A 14,032-nucleotide genomic window follows, 5' to 3' on the forward strand; every position below is an offset into this window, starting at 1 on the left:
ACTGTAGCCGAGGGCAGAGCTGCCGACTTAGGATATCTAGGTGCTGCGTCGCACGGGCCTTCGGCGAGAGTGCATTCACGAAGTTCTCCTCCGTCTGGTTCTCGAAGAGGTCATCTCGAAGAACCACGGCCAAATTGAAGATCGCGGCTACGGGCGCAAGCTTCTCCGAGCTCTCCAACAGCCGCGCGCAACCTTCTTCGGTGGTGACGTCATCTGTGGCCACCCTTATGGTAGCCTCGTACGTTTTCCAAACTCTAAGCGAAGATGGTCGTGAAGGGCTAATCGCAAATTGCTCTCACCTAAGCCTGGACGCAGCGTAGCCATTTCGGACACCATTTCTAGAGACTAAAACTAACTTGCGGGCACCTCTTAGTATCAACCAATCAACCAGTTCCAGTCCAAAGCCTCCCAAGCCTCCTAAAATGATGTACGTCATGCAAGGGTCGCAAGAGAATCTGGAATGCTCGGTCATTAGCGATCTCTTGAGTAGAAACAGTACCTTGGGAGAGCCTTGAATAGTTCTGGTGATTGCTGGTTTTCATCGCGAACCTTGACGACGACTTTTCCTACGTGTTTGCCTGCCGCCATGAAACGGTAAGCTTCTTCCACTTGGTCCATGTTGAAGGTGGCGAGGGACAAAGGCTTAACCGCTCCTTGTTTCAGGAATTTACTCAGAATTTGTTGTAGTTTGTGCTTTTGATTGTGGAAGTCTCTGAAGTACATATCCAACATGCAGCCGGCATAGCTACGCCCTTCGCTAAGTACAGAGAGTGCAAGTTTGTTACTGTTGACCAAGTCGTATTTGCCTATCTCGACGAAGTATCCTTTCGGCGCAAGGCACTGAAGTGACGCTTTGAGCTTTTCCTCGGCTAGAGAGTTTAAAACCAAGTCGACTCCTCTTCCTTTCGTGTGCTTTAAAACCATCTGCACGAAGGAGGTGTCGCGAGAGTTGCCGATGTGGCTAGCTACGGACCGAATGAGTTCGTGTGGATTAGTTTACTTGCCCACCTGGTATCTCTGGGAATGTTTCCATAATGAACTTCCTCTTCTCCTCGGTACCGACAGTTGTAAATATTTGGCACTTGTAGGACAAGGCAATGTAGATGGCGGCCTGTCCTACGCCTCCAGCCCCGGAGTGTATCAGGAGACTTTGTCCCGGTTTGAGATGGGCGCTCTTAAATACGTCCTACTAAACGACGGAAGGGCTACGCAGGCACTTACCACGAAGAAACTGCACAACACCGTCGAGTAGGTAATCGGAATACTGACGGCCTGGTCCATAGTCCACTCACAGGGTATCCTCCAGATTATTTCCCCGTCGGGGACAACGGAACTGGCCATAGCCCCATACTGTAGAATTCCCATTACCCTCTCGCCCCTACAATTGCACGCTACACCAGGTCTACTTAGTAATGGAATTTACCTTGCATCAATCCCAGCGTACTCAATACCTTGCGCTGTGGCTAAAGCAAGCCGATCCTTTGTGTACGCCTCCGAAGGAACACGACCGGAAGCCAACATAACATTCATGAAGTTGATGGAACTGGCGTATACCTAAGCAAGCCGTTAAACCACCACCTGGTGAAATCTTCGTACAAACCTTGACTGATCGTTCGGGTTCCTTGGAGTTATCTTGCGAGAGTAGCCCTTCGACCCAACTGAGCGTCGACAAGTTTCCAACGACGTTCTGGTTGCAGAAGACGTGCTGCGTTTCAACCTCTGTCACGCGCTCCAGCGGCAGATGGCGATAGCTACCCCAAACGTCTTGGTTCAACACGTTAATTGCTAGGTCCTTGTCCAACTGTTCGCGGAAGAGTGGATCGGAGAGGTTAAATTTAACTTTCCCGTCCTGAACAAAGACGCATTTCACATTCATTCCCCCAGGTTCGCGTCTTAGACAATTGACAAAGCCGAGCACGCCGCTTAGGGGCTCATTTTCAACAACAACCAACGTTTTGGTTTCATTTCGCATGGCACTCTGAAGTTTGGGCAACCAGTCGTAAGCCGTACCATCAAACTTGGCCATGATCACATGCTCTTTCCGGTAGCTCACAACCTTCCTCAGCAACACCAGCGTTTCCGTTTCAGTTTTAACTTGCGCCAGAAGCGCGTGGCCAGGGAAATTTGCAGTGAACTCACCTCTTTCCCTGGAGATAATAATACCGTTCTCCTTGAGAACACCTTCAGCCTCCTTGAGTAGTTCAAGGTTACCCGATGCCCCCTCTACAATGACTATCGCGCACTGTTTCTCGGTGGACAACGCCTTGTTGTGGACCTTCATGTTTGGAACACTCAAGTTTTCGTCGCCCAAAATGATAACTTCAGTCTTAACCAGCGGCTGGTCATTCAAAGCCTCTTGCAGAATTGGAGATATCGCGTCAATTTGCGCGACCTCCACGATCTTAACCTTCAGCGAGAGTGTGTTCTCAAGGAAGATCTGCACCAGGACGCGCATCGCAGATTGCATAGGCAGCTCGGTGTTAAAAGGCACGAACTTGTGCGTCTCCAGGACCGGCTCGGCGGTCACCTTACGGCGCAGAATTGGCGTCGCGTAAAGCTTCCGCAGCTCGATACCTCCACAGCTACTTCACTAATTATAATCACCTCGAGAGTGTGCCTAACTCACCTGATTGCATCAGCCTCGCGGTGATTATACACAGGCAGTAGAGATGGGTTGTCCAGCTGCTTAACGTACTCGAAGTGCTTCATGGCGTCAATCTTCAACTGGCCGATGAACGTGGGGACGTACAGACTTCGCGTATCTTCCCCGAGTAGCTTCGTCTGCAGCATGTTATCGATGAATGCGATCCAGTTACGTTCCCATTTAATCCAGCTGATCAATCCGGATATATGGGCTGTTTCCTGCGCGCGAAACGCTCCCCTAGAAGAATTCAATACAAACCATCACCTTTGCCAAGTCACTTACGAGTAGTTGTAACCCCGCAGTCGTAACTCTTTGTAAATATCTTTGGACGCGAAAGAGATTCCTTCGTCATCTTCCGGTGACAAGGCAAGATCAATGAATTCATCCGTGTCTGAGAGAGTGCGTATGCTTCCGGAAACGATCACTTCGTCGACGTCTCCGATCTAAAGTGTACTAAGTAGGAGGGTTGGCCCAGACTATATTTACCTCAAATCTGTTCGTTCCTCGGCCGATGGTCATCTTGAATTCCATCTCCGATATTTTGGAAATGTGGACGGCTTTGTGGAATCTCACGTTGTCGAAGCGCACCCGAGAACCGTTCATTGGAACGTCCACAATTTTACAGTACGTCTCCCAGATCATGAAGAGGTATCCGGTTGCGGGCATTATCGTCATACCTAAACACGTGCAAGTTCAGACCCAATGAGCTAGAGGAATGAAGAGTAGTAGTCGACACGTGAAGATGTGCCAAGACATAAAACAACGAGAGTACACCAATCCACTCTGCACATGCACCAAATTTGAAACTACTGCGCAATTCCAATGTTGAATTACTACGCATGCACCAGGTGACTTGAAAGTCATCGTGGTTGTTATCTAAACAACTATTGAAACAATTATTCTTGCAATATTAATCTGGACAACTTCTGGAAATTGCAAAACCCTGGAGGTCTGTTAAAACGCTTAAACTTAAGCATTTGGAAACTGTTCGAGTACAATTTTAACGATCACCTCTATAACAAGACAAGGGGATCTAGTGAATACCTTCACCAAAGAAGCATCCTATGGATCAAGCAACTCGAGGAGGACTTGACTTACCATCAATGACGTGGCCTGGTAAGATGGACCAGTCAATCGTCTTGTTAACCAAAGGAATAACTTGGGCGCCCGTATGCAAGACCGTCTTCGTGTGAAGTTTTGTAAACCAATCTAAGTCGTAGTTCCATTTAATGAGCGGCGAGATCATGGGCGTTCCATGACCAACCGGCCACTTGACTGGCGGGGACAGAGCTTCCACGTTGAGATTGTGCCCGAGCTTGTAAAGACTGCAAGAGATTTCTGTAGGAGAAACCCGCGCCCTCGTGGCTACTCACCCTCCCACAACATCCAGAAATGAGGTCACGGCATCTGAGCCGGAAATGTGCAAGGAAGAGAAACCGTTCAGCCGAATCCGATCGGAACCGAGCACGACCACTGCCAGTTCGGAATAATGGCTCTGCTGCCACTCGCGCGCTTCCAAAGGTTTCGGGTTTAGGAGACTATGAAGTATCACTTCCGGACTGGGTACCACTTTTTGTAGCCGGCTCAACAGCAGCGAGCTTTTGGTACTTAAGGCGTACTCGAGACGTAGATCGTCGCCCACCAGTCGAGAAATTTCGTACCCGACCGCGATTGCCTGTTCGAAATTAATCCGCCCGTTTGCATAACCGGCGGATAACTCTCCAATGGACATCCCCGCCGTGTAGTCTAACGATAAATTTAGCTTCTTGAGCAGCTCGATGAAGGCGAGCTGAATGGCCAAATTCGCGAGTACTAATTCTCGCCCCCCTTTGCATTCGCAATTTTTTATTATCTTGGTTAGATGAACCTCATGTGGTAAAAACGAGGCGATTCTGTAAGGTGAGGGTAAGGTTTTCTGCCCTTTGGTTGTTGACTCACCTCTCTACGGCCGCGGAAAACGCTGAAAATCTGAACAGTCCACTGCCGATCTCGAGGAGCTCCACAGTTGGTCCTGGAAGGAGGAGACATACGCGACTCTTGCTGCTGTCGAACCTCCTCGAGCTTCGCTTCAGCTCGCCAGCTTTGGAGTGGATTATGTAGCCACGGTAAGGGTGGTCAGTGGTGGTACCCCTGCAACAAGCAAATATTTGTATAGGCGCAGTCTAGCGTAAAAACCAAAGATGAAGAAAGTATTGGATTCTCGATAATTTCCCAAGTTTCTTGGTATTTTGTATTATGATGGAGTTTCAGGACACATATGTACTCTTCTCCTAAGAAGAACTGCAGAGATCCTAGCACCGGGGGGGGCATGGAATACCGCCCAGAAAAAAAAAAGATTCAATTACCATTTCCGGAAAATCATATTTCCTAAAATTACATTGAGAAGGACTGGATAACCCTGCCCCATCACCCACACCCTTTCCCATAGGAACCCTCGTGGTACTTTTTGGAAAATGGCAAGGGAACTGTCGTATAGGCTTTGGGTCAAACCCTCCAGACCTCTCGGTCGGTAACACTTTCTTTCATAAAACGTTCAGCCTTTAGGAATCGCATTGTCATTTTTGGGAAAAGGTCATCAGACACCCTTCTAAGAAGTATTGCAGAGAACGTAGCCCCGGAGGATGTGGGTGGTATGGAATAACCCCCCAGCAAAAAAGGAAAGTTCAATGACTATTTCCAAAAATTATATTGACAGTAAAGAAAGAGTCGTTAACCGTTCCCACAATCCTCACCCTTTCCCATGGTACCCTCGTGGCGATTTTCGGAAAAAGGCAAGGGAACTGTCTTATATGCTCGGGGGTCCACAGGTAACACTTTCTTCCATAAAACGATCACCCTTCAGGAATGTCAGGTCTGGGAGTATGGAATACCCCCTCCCCCCAGCAAAAAAGAAAAATTCAATAACTTCCGAAAATCAGGCAGGAGTAATATGACGAAACAAGAAGTAGGGCAATTATAAGAGAGGAGTGTTTAATTAAAGAAATGGGAAAAAGTGAATGGCATTGTATGTCGAAAAATCGAACATGAGATTTGGAAAGGGGGGGGGGTGGGTCAGGGACACAGAGAGTTAAATTATAAGAGAGTGTGTAGGTGAAAGGATGATTGAAGAATGAACACAACGAAGAAACTGCAGCTATACTCGTACCTTTACATGCATACAAAACATAACCGAAGCCGGGTGGCATTCGGCGAGCACTTAAGTAAAAATTGGGCGGGAGAGAGAGGATTCCAAACTTTTGAAGCTAAGCTGTACGAGTTAAGTGCGGCATTTTGAAGGTTCTTTTTATGAATGGTTCGAAACGAAATCGCGTTTCTTTTAAGTTTATGAAAGATTTGTCATACGCGTAGTGGTACGTGATATTTTATTCTAAAAATTGAATTATAAGGGAAAACTGTGCCACCATTTCGACGAAATTATTGTTGTGGGTGCTTTATTAATTCATTGTGAGTTGCCATTAGGAGAAAAACTAATAATAAGTAGCGGGTTTATGCAAAAAAAGGAACTTGGTCGTGTAGTAGAAATATATTGATCAATCTATCAATTTTATTCGAAATCAAGAATCTTGGCGATTAATTCGAGAACTGATGATGGATTGAATTAGAAACCAGACTACAAAAAACCTACATGCAAGGAAGAACTGGAAGATTCAGAGCATCAACTGTATAGAGAACTGGTGGAATCGAGGAGGGTACTCACTTGAATGCCTCCTGAAGTAACCTGCAATACTCAGCGTCCAGTTTACGCCCACTGATGTCATCAAATATGCTTTCCAGCGATTCCGGCACGCGACCACTTACGCACATGAGTCGCGGTAAGTCATCTTCGGGCAATCCTCCATTAACCTTTCGTTGCTCGAATCTCTTAAGGATAACGTGCGCATTTGACCCGCCAAAGCCAAAGCAGTTAATCGCAACCACACCCGAGCCGTTTTTCGGCCATGGCATTTTGTCTAAAGGGACCACCACTCTGCCCTCAATCAAAGCCTTTATGCTCTGCCGCGGTTTGTCGTAGTGGATGTTTGGCAAAAGGCAGTCGTCCTCCATTCCGATCAGAACCTTGACCAGCGAGCATATTCCACTCGCGCCCTCCGTATGACCCAGGTAGGACTTGATGGAGCCGGCGAACAGTGGTGCGTCGCGGTTGGTGCAGAAGACTTGCTCCATCGCGGCCATTTCTTCGGGATCGCCGACCCTGGTACCAGTGGCGTGCGCTTCGAGGAAGTCGATTATTGTGGGATCCAGTCGGCATTCCTCGTAGGTGTCGTCTAAGAGGACCTTTTGCATTTCGCTCGACGGGAACGTTATCCCTTGCTCCTTGTAGCCGTCGCTGTTTGTTTTGGTGTGCAACAACTACAAGGGAGAACTAGAATCAAGGTGACTAAGGGTGGGTTATTACCTGTGCGTAAATTCGCCGAGCATCCTTAGCCTTCTGCAGGAAGACAATGGAAATTGTCTCAGAGCGGGCGTAACCATTCGCGTCTTCATCAAACGGCTTGCACATCCCGTCCGCACTCAGAACACCTAACCTGCAACAACTCTGTTACCAGAACCCATTCACATCCCCCATCACGTACCGAGCAAACTGGAGAGATGCTATGGGGTTTAGGCACAAGCTGACTCCGCCAACTAATGCGCTGTCGCATCGACCAGTCCGAATGGCTCGGTACGCGTGCTCCAAAGCGTAAAGTGAGCTGCTGCACGCCGTGTCAGTAATATAAGACGGCCCTTTCAGATTGAAGTAGTGACTGATGCGTTGCGAAGTCATAGATCTAGAACTCCTAAAGAAGAAGGAATCAATCAACTATGTAAACATTAAACTGAGAAATTATTTGAAGTAATTTTAATATTCTTAAAGGAATCGACCTATGAGAACAATTTACGTGAACATCGAATTTCTTTTTATAAGCCAAACCAATACTTTTTCATCCAGGAACCTGTTAAGGAAAATCGAATTTGATCGCCTCTGCATAAAATAAAATTGAAAATCAAATCAAAAACGCTTGTGGGACGTTAAGAATAAGTAAATGAAGAATCAATGAGATGCGGGATTGGTAAATGGAAGGGGGTTGTCGTGAAGGAGATCGGAACAAGACGACGCATATGGTGGTCATGTAGGCAAGGCTAGATGGATATGCAAATAACGCGTGAAGATTCTGAGGGGTCTTCCAAGGGACAAATATGAAATCTTCATTAGAACATTAGAACATCAATAAAGTTTAAGTCGTGATGATATCATAAGTAAATTGTTGGTGGAAGAGAAACGCCAAATCAGATTAGACGGACTGTCGACAAAAACAGACGAAGTCAAAACTATGACAGCAGTGCAGAACTCAAAAGCAAACCAAAGTATGAAATCGAAAAACCATGGAAACAATACTCAACGAGCTAAAGGAGAAAATAGAAATGACAATCGAGTCTATCATGGAAATAATACTCAACGAGTTAAAGGAGATAGTAGAAATGAAGATCGAGTCTACAAGTGCTACACCTGTGGAAATTTAGGACACAAATCTTGTGACTGTCCAGAGTTGAAGGAGTTCTTGAGACAACGACACAAGAAGGAAGGTATGGCAAGTAGTGCAATAAGTGAAATTGTCGATTAAGTCCACAAAGCCAAAGCGTATTGTTCAGTAGGAGAGGAAATGCTGGTATTTAGACTCTTGTTCTTCAGATGACATGACACCATTGAAAGAAGAATTTGTCGAACTGGATGAAGATTACTATCAAGATGGGAAATGGGGACGAAGCTCAGATAGAAGGCAAAGGCATCGTCATGATTCGTACACCTGAAGAAGACGGAGGATTCAGGATCACGTTGTCTGAGACACTTTTCGTTCCAGATCTTGAATGTGCTTTGATGTCTGTTTCAAGGTTGACAGATAAAGGTTTGGACGTCATGTCCACTGGTGAAAGAGGAGTAGTTTTGGATAATGATGAGCTGATCTTTAGAGTAAAGAAGGATGATCGGGTATACGTTGTAAATACTGCGGATATAAGAAGTAAAAATTTTAACATTGAACAGAAGAATGGATTAGCATGTAGAGCAGTCTATAACATGCAGCTATGGCATCGAAGATTTGGACATGTGAATAAAAGGGATTTGTTGAGAATTCCTTTCCTCAAAAATTTAAAAGAAGAACCAAATAAAGATGACGAGAAATGTGAAGTTTGCATTCAAGGAAAATTCAGTCGTTTTAGTTTCCCTAAGAAAAGAAGTGAGAAAACAACAGCAGTATTGCAGATCATCCACAGCGACCTAATGGGTAAAATTTCACCACAATCTATTGGCGGATCATTATTTATTATGACTCTTATTGACGATTACTCTCATTATATCGTTGCCAAATGTTTGAAGACGAAGGATGAGGCATTTCTTGAATTTGTTAGATTTCATAAGGAAGCGGAAAATCAACAGAAAAAGTTACTGACCCTGCAAAGGGACAATGGTGGCGAGTACATATCAAATGTTTTCGAGAAGTATTTGCATGAAAATGGAATAAAAGATAGGAGAAGTGCACCAGGTTGTCCGCAGCAAAATGGTCTGGCAGAACGGCAGAACCGCGTTCTGATAGAAATGGCAAGATGCATGATGTTAGAATCCGGTGTACCCATGAATTTTTGGGCAGAAGCAATTATGACATCAGTTTTTATCAGAAATCGGTGCCCCTCAACTGCAATTGACTTTAAAATACCTTACTAAATCTGGCACAATAAGAAATTAAAGTTAGAGACAGCAAATTTAATTAAGATTTTTGGTTGCCAAGCATGGGCAATGAAATCTAAATCAACGAAATTTGAATCAAAAGCTGAAACGTGTGCTTATTGGATTCGCCGAAAATACGAAGGACGGTTATAGATTATGGAGTTTGAAGCGAAGAAAGGTAATCATCAGGAGAGATGTAATTTTTCAGGAAGAGATTTTTCCATTTAAACAACCTGTATTGAAAGTACCAAGTGAAACCAAACTCAGATATTTAAGATTAAGAATTATGACTGCAATTTCCTAAGCGAGTTAAACGAAAAAGAAGGATTGTGGTCTGAAATCTCTAAAGATAAAAATTATGCTATTGAAATTGTACCCGAAGGAGAAATGGTTGCTCAAAATCAAGACGTGTTAGATGGAGAGCTGGAAATTCAAAATCAAGAAGCTGTAATAGAAGAAATGATTCATAACCAAGGAGAAGAGCAAACTGAAATCGATAATACTGACGAAGGACCTGTAAAATTAAGAAAATCTAGTAGAGCACCAGTAACAAGAAAATTATGTAAATTGCCATTTTGTATGTGTGCTCAACTCTACGATCATGAAGAGAATATTCCGTCCAGTTATGAGGAAGCTGTGAATGGCTCAAACGCACTTGCATGGGAGGATGCCACTAATAAAGAATTTCGGAATTTAAATTTGCAAGAAACCAGGAAAATTATAAAACGACAACCAGGTGCAAGGGTAATAGGCTGCAAGTGGGTGTTCACAATCAAAAACGGAGATGGAAACATTAAGAAGTATAAAGCCCGACTTGTTGCACAAGGTTTTCGTCAAACTCACGGAGTAAACTATTTTGAAACTATGAGTCCTGTAGTGGAGAAGACATCAATCAGACTTCTGACGAATCTAGCTGTACATCATGGATGGAGGTTGGATCATGTACATGTAGTCGGAGCGTACCTCACTAGCAGTTTGGATGAGGAAGTATTGATGGAAGTACCTGATGGATTAGAACTCGATAAAGGTAAATTCGTTTGTAAACTTAAAAAAAGTCTGTACGGCCTTAAGCAATCAGGTAGAAACTGGTATAATCACGTAACATCGATTATGTTAAGTTTAGATTTTGCCAAATGTATCAGTGAACCTTGCATATTTTTTAAGAAAGACATTATAGTGGCAGCTTATGTTGACGATTTTTTGGTTTCGGGAATTGAAGAAGTTTTAAAATTTAAAGAAATTATTGGAAAAATTATCAAACTTAAAGATTTAGGTCCCGTAAGATCGTTCATATCAATACAGTTTGATCGACCTAGTAAGAATGTTATAACTATAAATCAGAGTCAGTACATAAAATCCATTTTAAATGAGTACAATATGTCAGAATCTAAAGGCACTTCTTGTCAACTTCAAGTAGGAGCGCATTTTGAAGTGAAAGGCGAAGGAGAAATTTTTGACCGTGAATTGTATCAAAAGGCGATAAGCTCTCTTCTTTATATCAGCACTTGTACTCGGCCTGACATTGCAAATGCTGTATAAATTGAGCCAATGCAACCAGAGACCCACTGTAAGAAATTGGAGAGGTGTTCAAAATGTGTTAAAGTATTTAAAGAAAACAATAGGTTATAGATTAACTTATAAGAAAAATGGTGTTTTCTCATGTTATAGTGATTCAGACTGGGTTACTGATAAAAATGATGCAAAATCAATAACTGGTTATGTTTTTAATTTTGGGAATGGAGCAGTTATTTGGAAAAGCCGAAAACAGAAATGCGTAGCCAGTTCATCAACTCATGCAGAGTATATCGCCCTTTATGAGTCAATGTGTGAATTTCTGTGGCTACAATCTTTGTTACGTGAATTAAGTGAAGAAGATTTAATTTCTGGAAGAGAAATTGTGTATTGTGATAATCAAGGTTCGATTGCAATTGCAGAAAATGAAACTATAAAGGAGGAAGTAAGCATTTTGTTGTTAAATACAATTTTGTGAGAGAATGTATTAATAATAGTATATGATCAAAGTAGAATATATACCTTCATCAGAAAACCTTGCTGACCTCTTCACGAAGTCCCTGTCAGGGCCCAAAACAGAAATGTTTGCTAAGGCTATAGGTCTACTCTAAGAATCAAGATTTTTAAAATATGAAATAAGGGGAGGTAATTTGTATTTTCTATTTAAAACTGTGTATTTCCTATTTTGAACTTAGAAGTAAGTTTTTATGTAGTATTCTTTATTTGAATTTATAAATATTTTTAATCGAGGGGATGTGTTGAAGTACGATCATAAAATATTTTATAAATTATAGTGTGTAGATGTTAAAAAAATATATATGATGAATATTTAATGACATTTATGAACTTCTTTATTTTTCTATTTTTGAATCTCAAGACGTTTTATTAATGTTCTAACATTAATCTTTCACACACGTATACCACCAGCACAGGTCGTTTCCGGTGAAGAGATTGCGGGGGGAAAGTAAGAGTGGGTGGGGCTGGCTTCACAATTGACGAAGTTTGATGAACAAATTCTGACGAGCATGGACAGCAGAAGGTTGAAGAATGAATGGAAAATGACACATACCTGTCACAGCCAGAAGTTCGGACTGGCATTCGTCCGCCCATAAGCACGAACCTCCTCGCTTTCCGAAAAGCAGCACCCTATGAAGACACCACAGTTCGCACCGTTCATCTCGTTCACGTTGTAACCGGCGTCAACGATCGCCTCGTACGCCTTCTCCAAAGAAATCTTGATCATGGGATCCATCTGGTTGGCCTCGAAGTAATGCAAATCTGAAACACGCACAATGAGACCTACCCCCGACCACGGGACCATGTCATATACCGAATTGGCCAGCGTCCAGTTTTTCGAGATGATTAATTTTACCAATACGATGGGGTATCTCGGGGTTGGTCGGTAACCAGCGCCGATTATCGCTGGTGATCATGTCAAATTTGTTGTAGATGTTTCTCCTGTACTGGTAGATGTCGTCCGACTCGGGAAAACGCCCAGACATCCCTTTTCGTGAAGAACCATCAGTTTGATCACCACTACCACTGACTTACCGGTAATGACGATCTCCTCGCCTTGCAAGGGATGGGCGAGTGCAACACCTCCGTTTTTTTCCAAAACCATTTTCAGCGCAATTGATAAGGATCAACTAAATCGATGGAACTGCGACTCGCCTTTTAAATGCATTGCAGATGCAAAAAACGCATATACCGGCCGACGCACGGTGTCAATGTCGTCAAACATTATCGGAGACCTCTGCGTATTAACCTTTAACCACCATTGTTTGCACTCGGTAAAGACAATTGTGCAATTTGCACTAATTTAATCTAGTTTTCATTATTAGAGGTTTGTTTTTGAATATAAATAGAAATGTCATAACGAACAGTCAGTAAATTCAATACAGTTCATTTAGTTTATAAAAATTGCGCATTATTCTCCTGAATCGGAGGGTCCGTTAACTTGGCCCCCCTCCACTGAGCAGATTTGATCAGTTCGTGAATTAATTTTGAATAATATGAATATGCGCTTCGTTTTATGCGCTGCCAAATAATGCGCACGATAATAACTCTTGCGGCCACTTATCCGTTTTTTTCATAGAAATCTTCGAAAAACATTGGGGGGGAGGGCGACGTGGGCAAGTGAATCGTAGCCTCCCCCCCCCGGCGGAGTAACGTTCGGCCGGGTTATGGATTTGTCCCCCTTGTAACTAGAGGTTCGCCTGATACACAATCGTGGGTTTACATGCGCTCGAATCTGGCCGCCACTTGAATTAAGCGTAGGAGTTGTTTCTCATTACGGTTAAGGTTCCAATTAAAAATTTTTTAAATATGTGGGGGCGGGGGGCAACAACGTTTTAAAGTTACCGTTTTTTGCAACATGTTTTTTTATACTACATCGCCTACCTTCATCATCGCGCTAGAATTGGCCGTAAACAATTTAAGTATTCTTTGCGGTTCAGGCATTTATATTGCCTGTGTTCAGTAAGACCTATATCAGGGTGTTTTTGGTTTGGGAGCTTTAGTTAAACGATTCTGGGAAAGTAAATAGGTTAGTTTTTTCTAGAAATTTGTAATTTAGGAGGTTTTTACTTCCGAAGGCCGAATCAATGTAACATATAATATTCAAAATGGACGCACTTCCGGAAATTATACTTTAATTGTAAATACGCTAAGAATTTTAGAGGCGCCGATTCCCTTGTCTTAAATAGTTTTTTTATGGCTTAACCGTATGGCGCTAGCTTTTAATTTCAGTGGCGCAATTGGATGCTCATAACGACGTGATTGTCATCAAATGTAGGGACACAATACGGCTAGCAAACATGCAGCTTATGAGGGGGATTTCCGTTCACTCATGGTTGCCCCCCCCCCCCCCCCCCAATATATTTAAGGATATCCAAAAAGCAATAATGGCTCAAAGATATCTTTTTACGGCGCATTTCAGCGCATACCTGAGAGAACAATTTCGTATGAAAAGATGTTTAAAAAAAGTATCTTTTAAAAACGTTAAGTTGGCCCCCCCCCCACTTTTTGAAAATTTGTCACGACTTAACCGTAATGGCGCTAGCTTTAATTCAAGTGGCGCAATTGAGCGCATAACCAAATGTATCAGGTGACCTAGTTACAAGGGACAAAATACGTACTGGGGGGAGGGGGCTATGTTCACTTGGCCCCCCCCC

At 43.3% G+C, this 14,032-nt stretch overlaps 1 protein-coding gene across 1 annotated transcript in view; it reads right to left on the reverse strand.

Annotated features, from left to right (window-relative positions):
- LOC116162361 (fatty acid synthase-like) overlaps positions 1-12,537 on the reverse strand; it is a 13,156-nt gene extending 619 nt beyond the window's left edge. The window contains exons 1-19 of the mRNA XM_031475976.1: positions 12,411-12,537; positions 12,190-12,363; positions 11,980-12,137; positions 7,219-7,445; positions 7,041-7,170; positions 6,342-6,994; positions 4,583-4,774; positions 4,018-4,536; positions 3,743-3,969; positions 3,131-3,321; positions 2,927-3,087; positions 2,627-2,881; positions 1,601-2,582; positions 1,424-1,554; positions 1,222-1,378; positions 1,009-1,174; positions 500-965; positions 300-455; positions 3-254 (exon numbers count right to left, since the gene is read on the reverse strand). Coding sequence (XP_031331836.1) covers positions 3-254; positions 300-455; positions 500-965; positions 1,009-1,174; positions 1,222-1,378; positions 1,424-1,554; positions 1,601-2,582; positions 2,627-2,881; positions 2,927-3,087; positions 3,131-3,321; positions 3,743-3,969; positions 4,018-4,536; positions 4,583-4,774; positions 6,342-6,994; positions 7,041-7,170; positions 7,219-7,445; positions 11,980-12,137; positions 12,190-12,363; positions 12,411-12,480 — 5,267 coding nt within the window. The 5' untranslated portion in view covers positions 12,481-12,537. The remainder of the gene's footprint in view (positions 1-2; positions 255-299; positions 456-499; positions 966-1,008; positions 1,175-1,221; positions 1,379-1,423; positions 1,555-1,600; positions 2,583-2,626; positions 2,882-2,926; positions 3,088-3,130; positions 3,322-3,742; positions 3,970-4,017; positions 4,537-4,582; positions 4,775-6,341; positions 6,995-7,040; positions 7,171-7,218; positions 7,446-11,979; positions 12,138-12,189; positions 12,364-12,410) is intronic.
- Positions 12,538-14,032: the final 1,495 nt, after the last annotated feature.

The sequence above is a fragment of the Photinus pyralis genome, unplaced genomic scaffold, assembly GCF_008802855.1.
Source record: "Photinus pyralis isolate 1611_PpyrPB1 unplaced genomic scaffold, Ppyr1.3 Ppyr1.4_LG10, whole genome shotgun sequence".
Classification (NCBI taxonomy): domain Eukaryota; kingdom Metazoa; phylum Arthropoda; class Insecta; order Coleoptera; family Lampyridae; genus Photinus; species Photinus pyralis.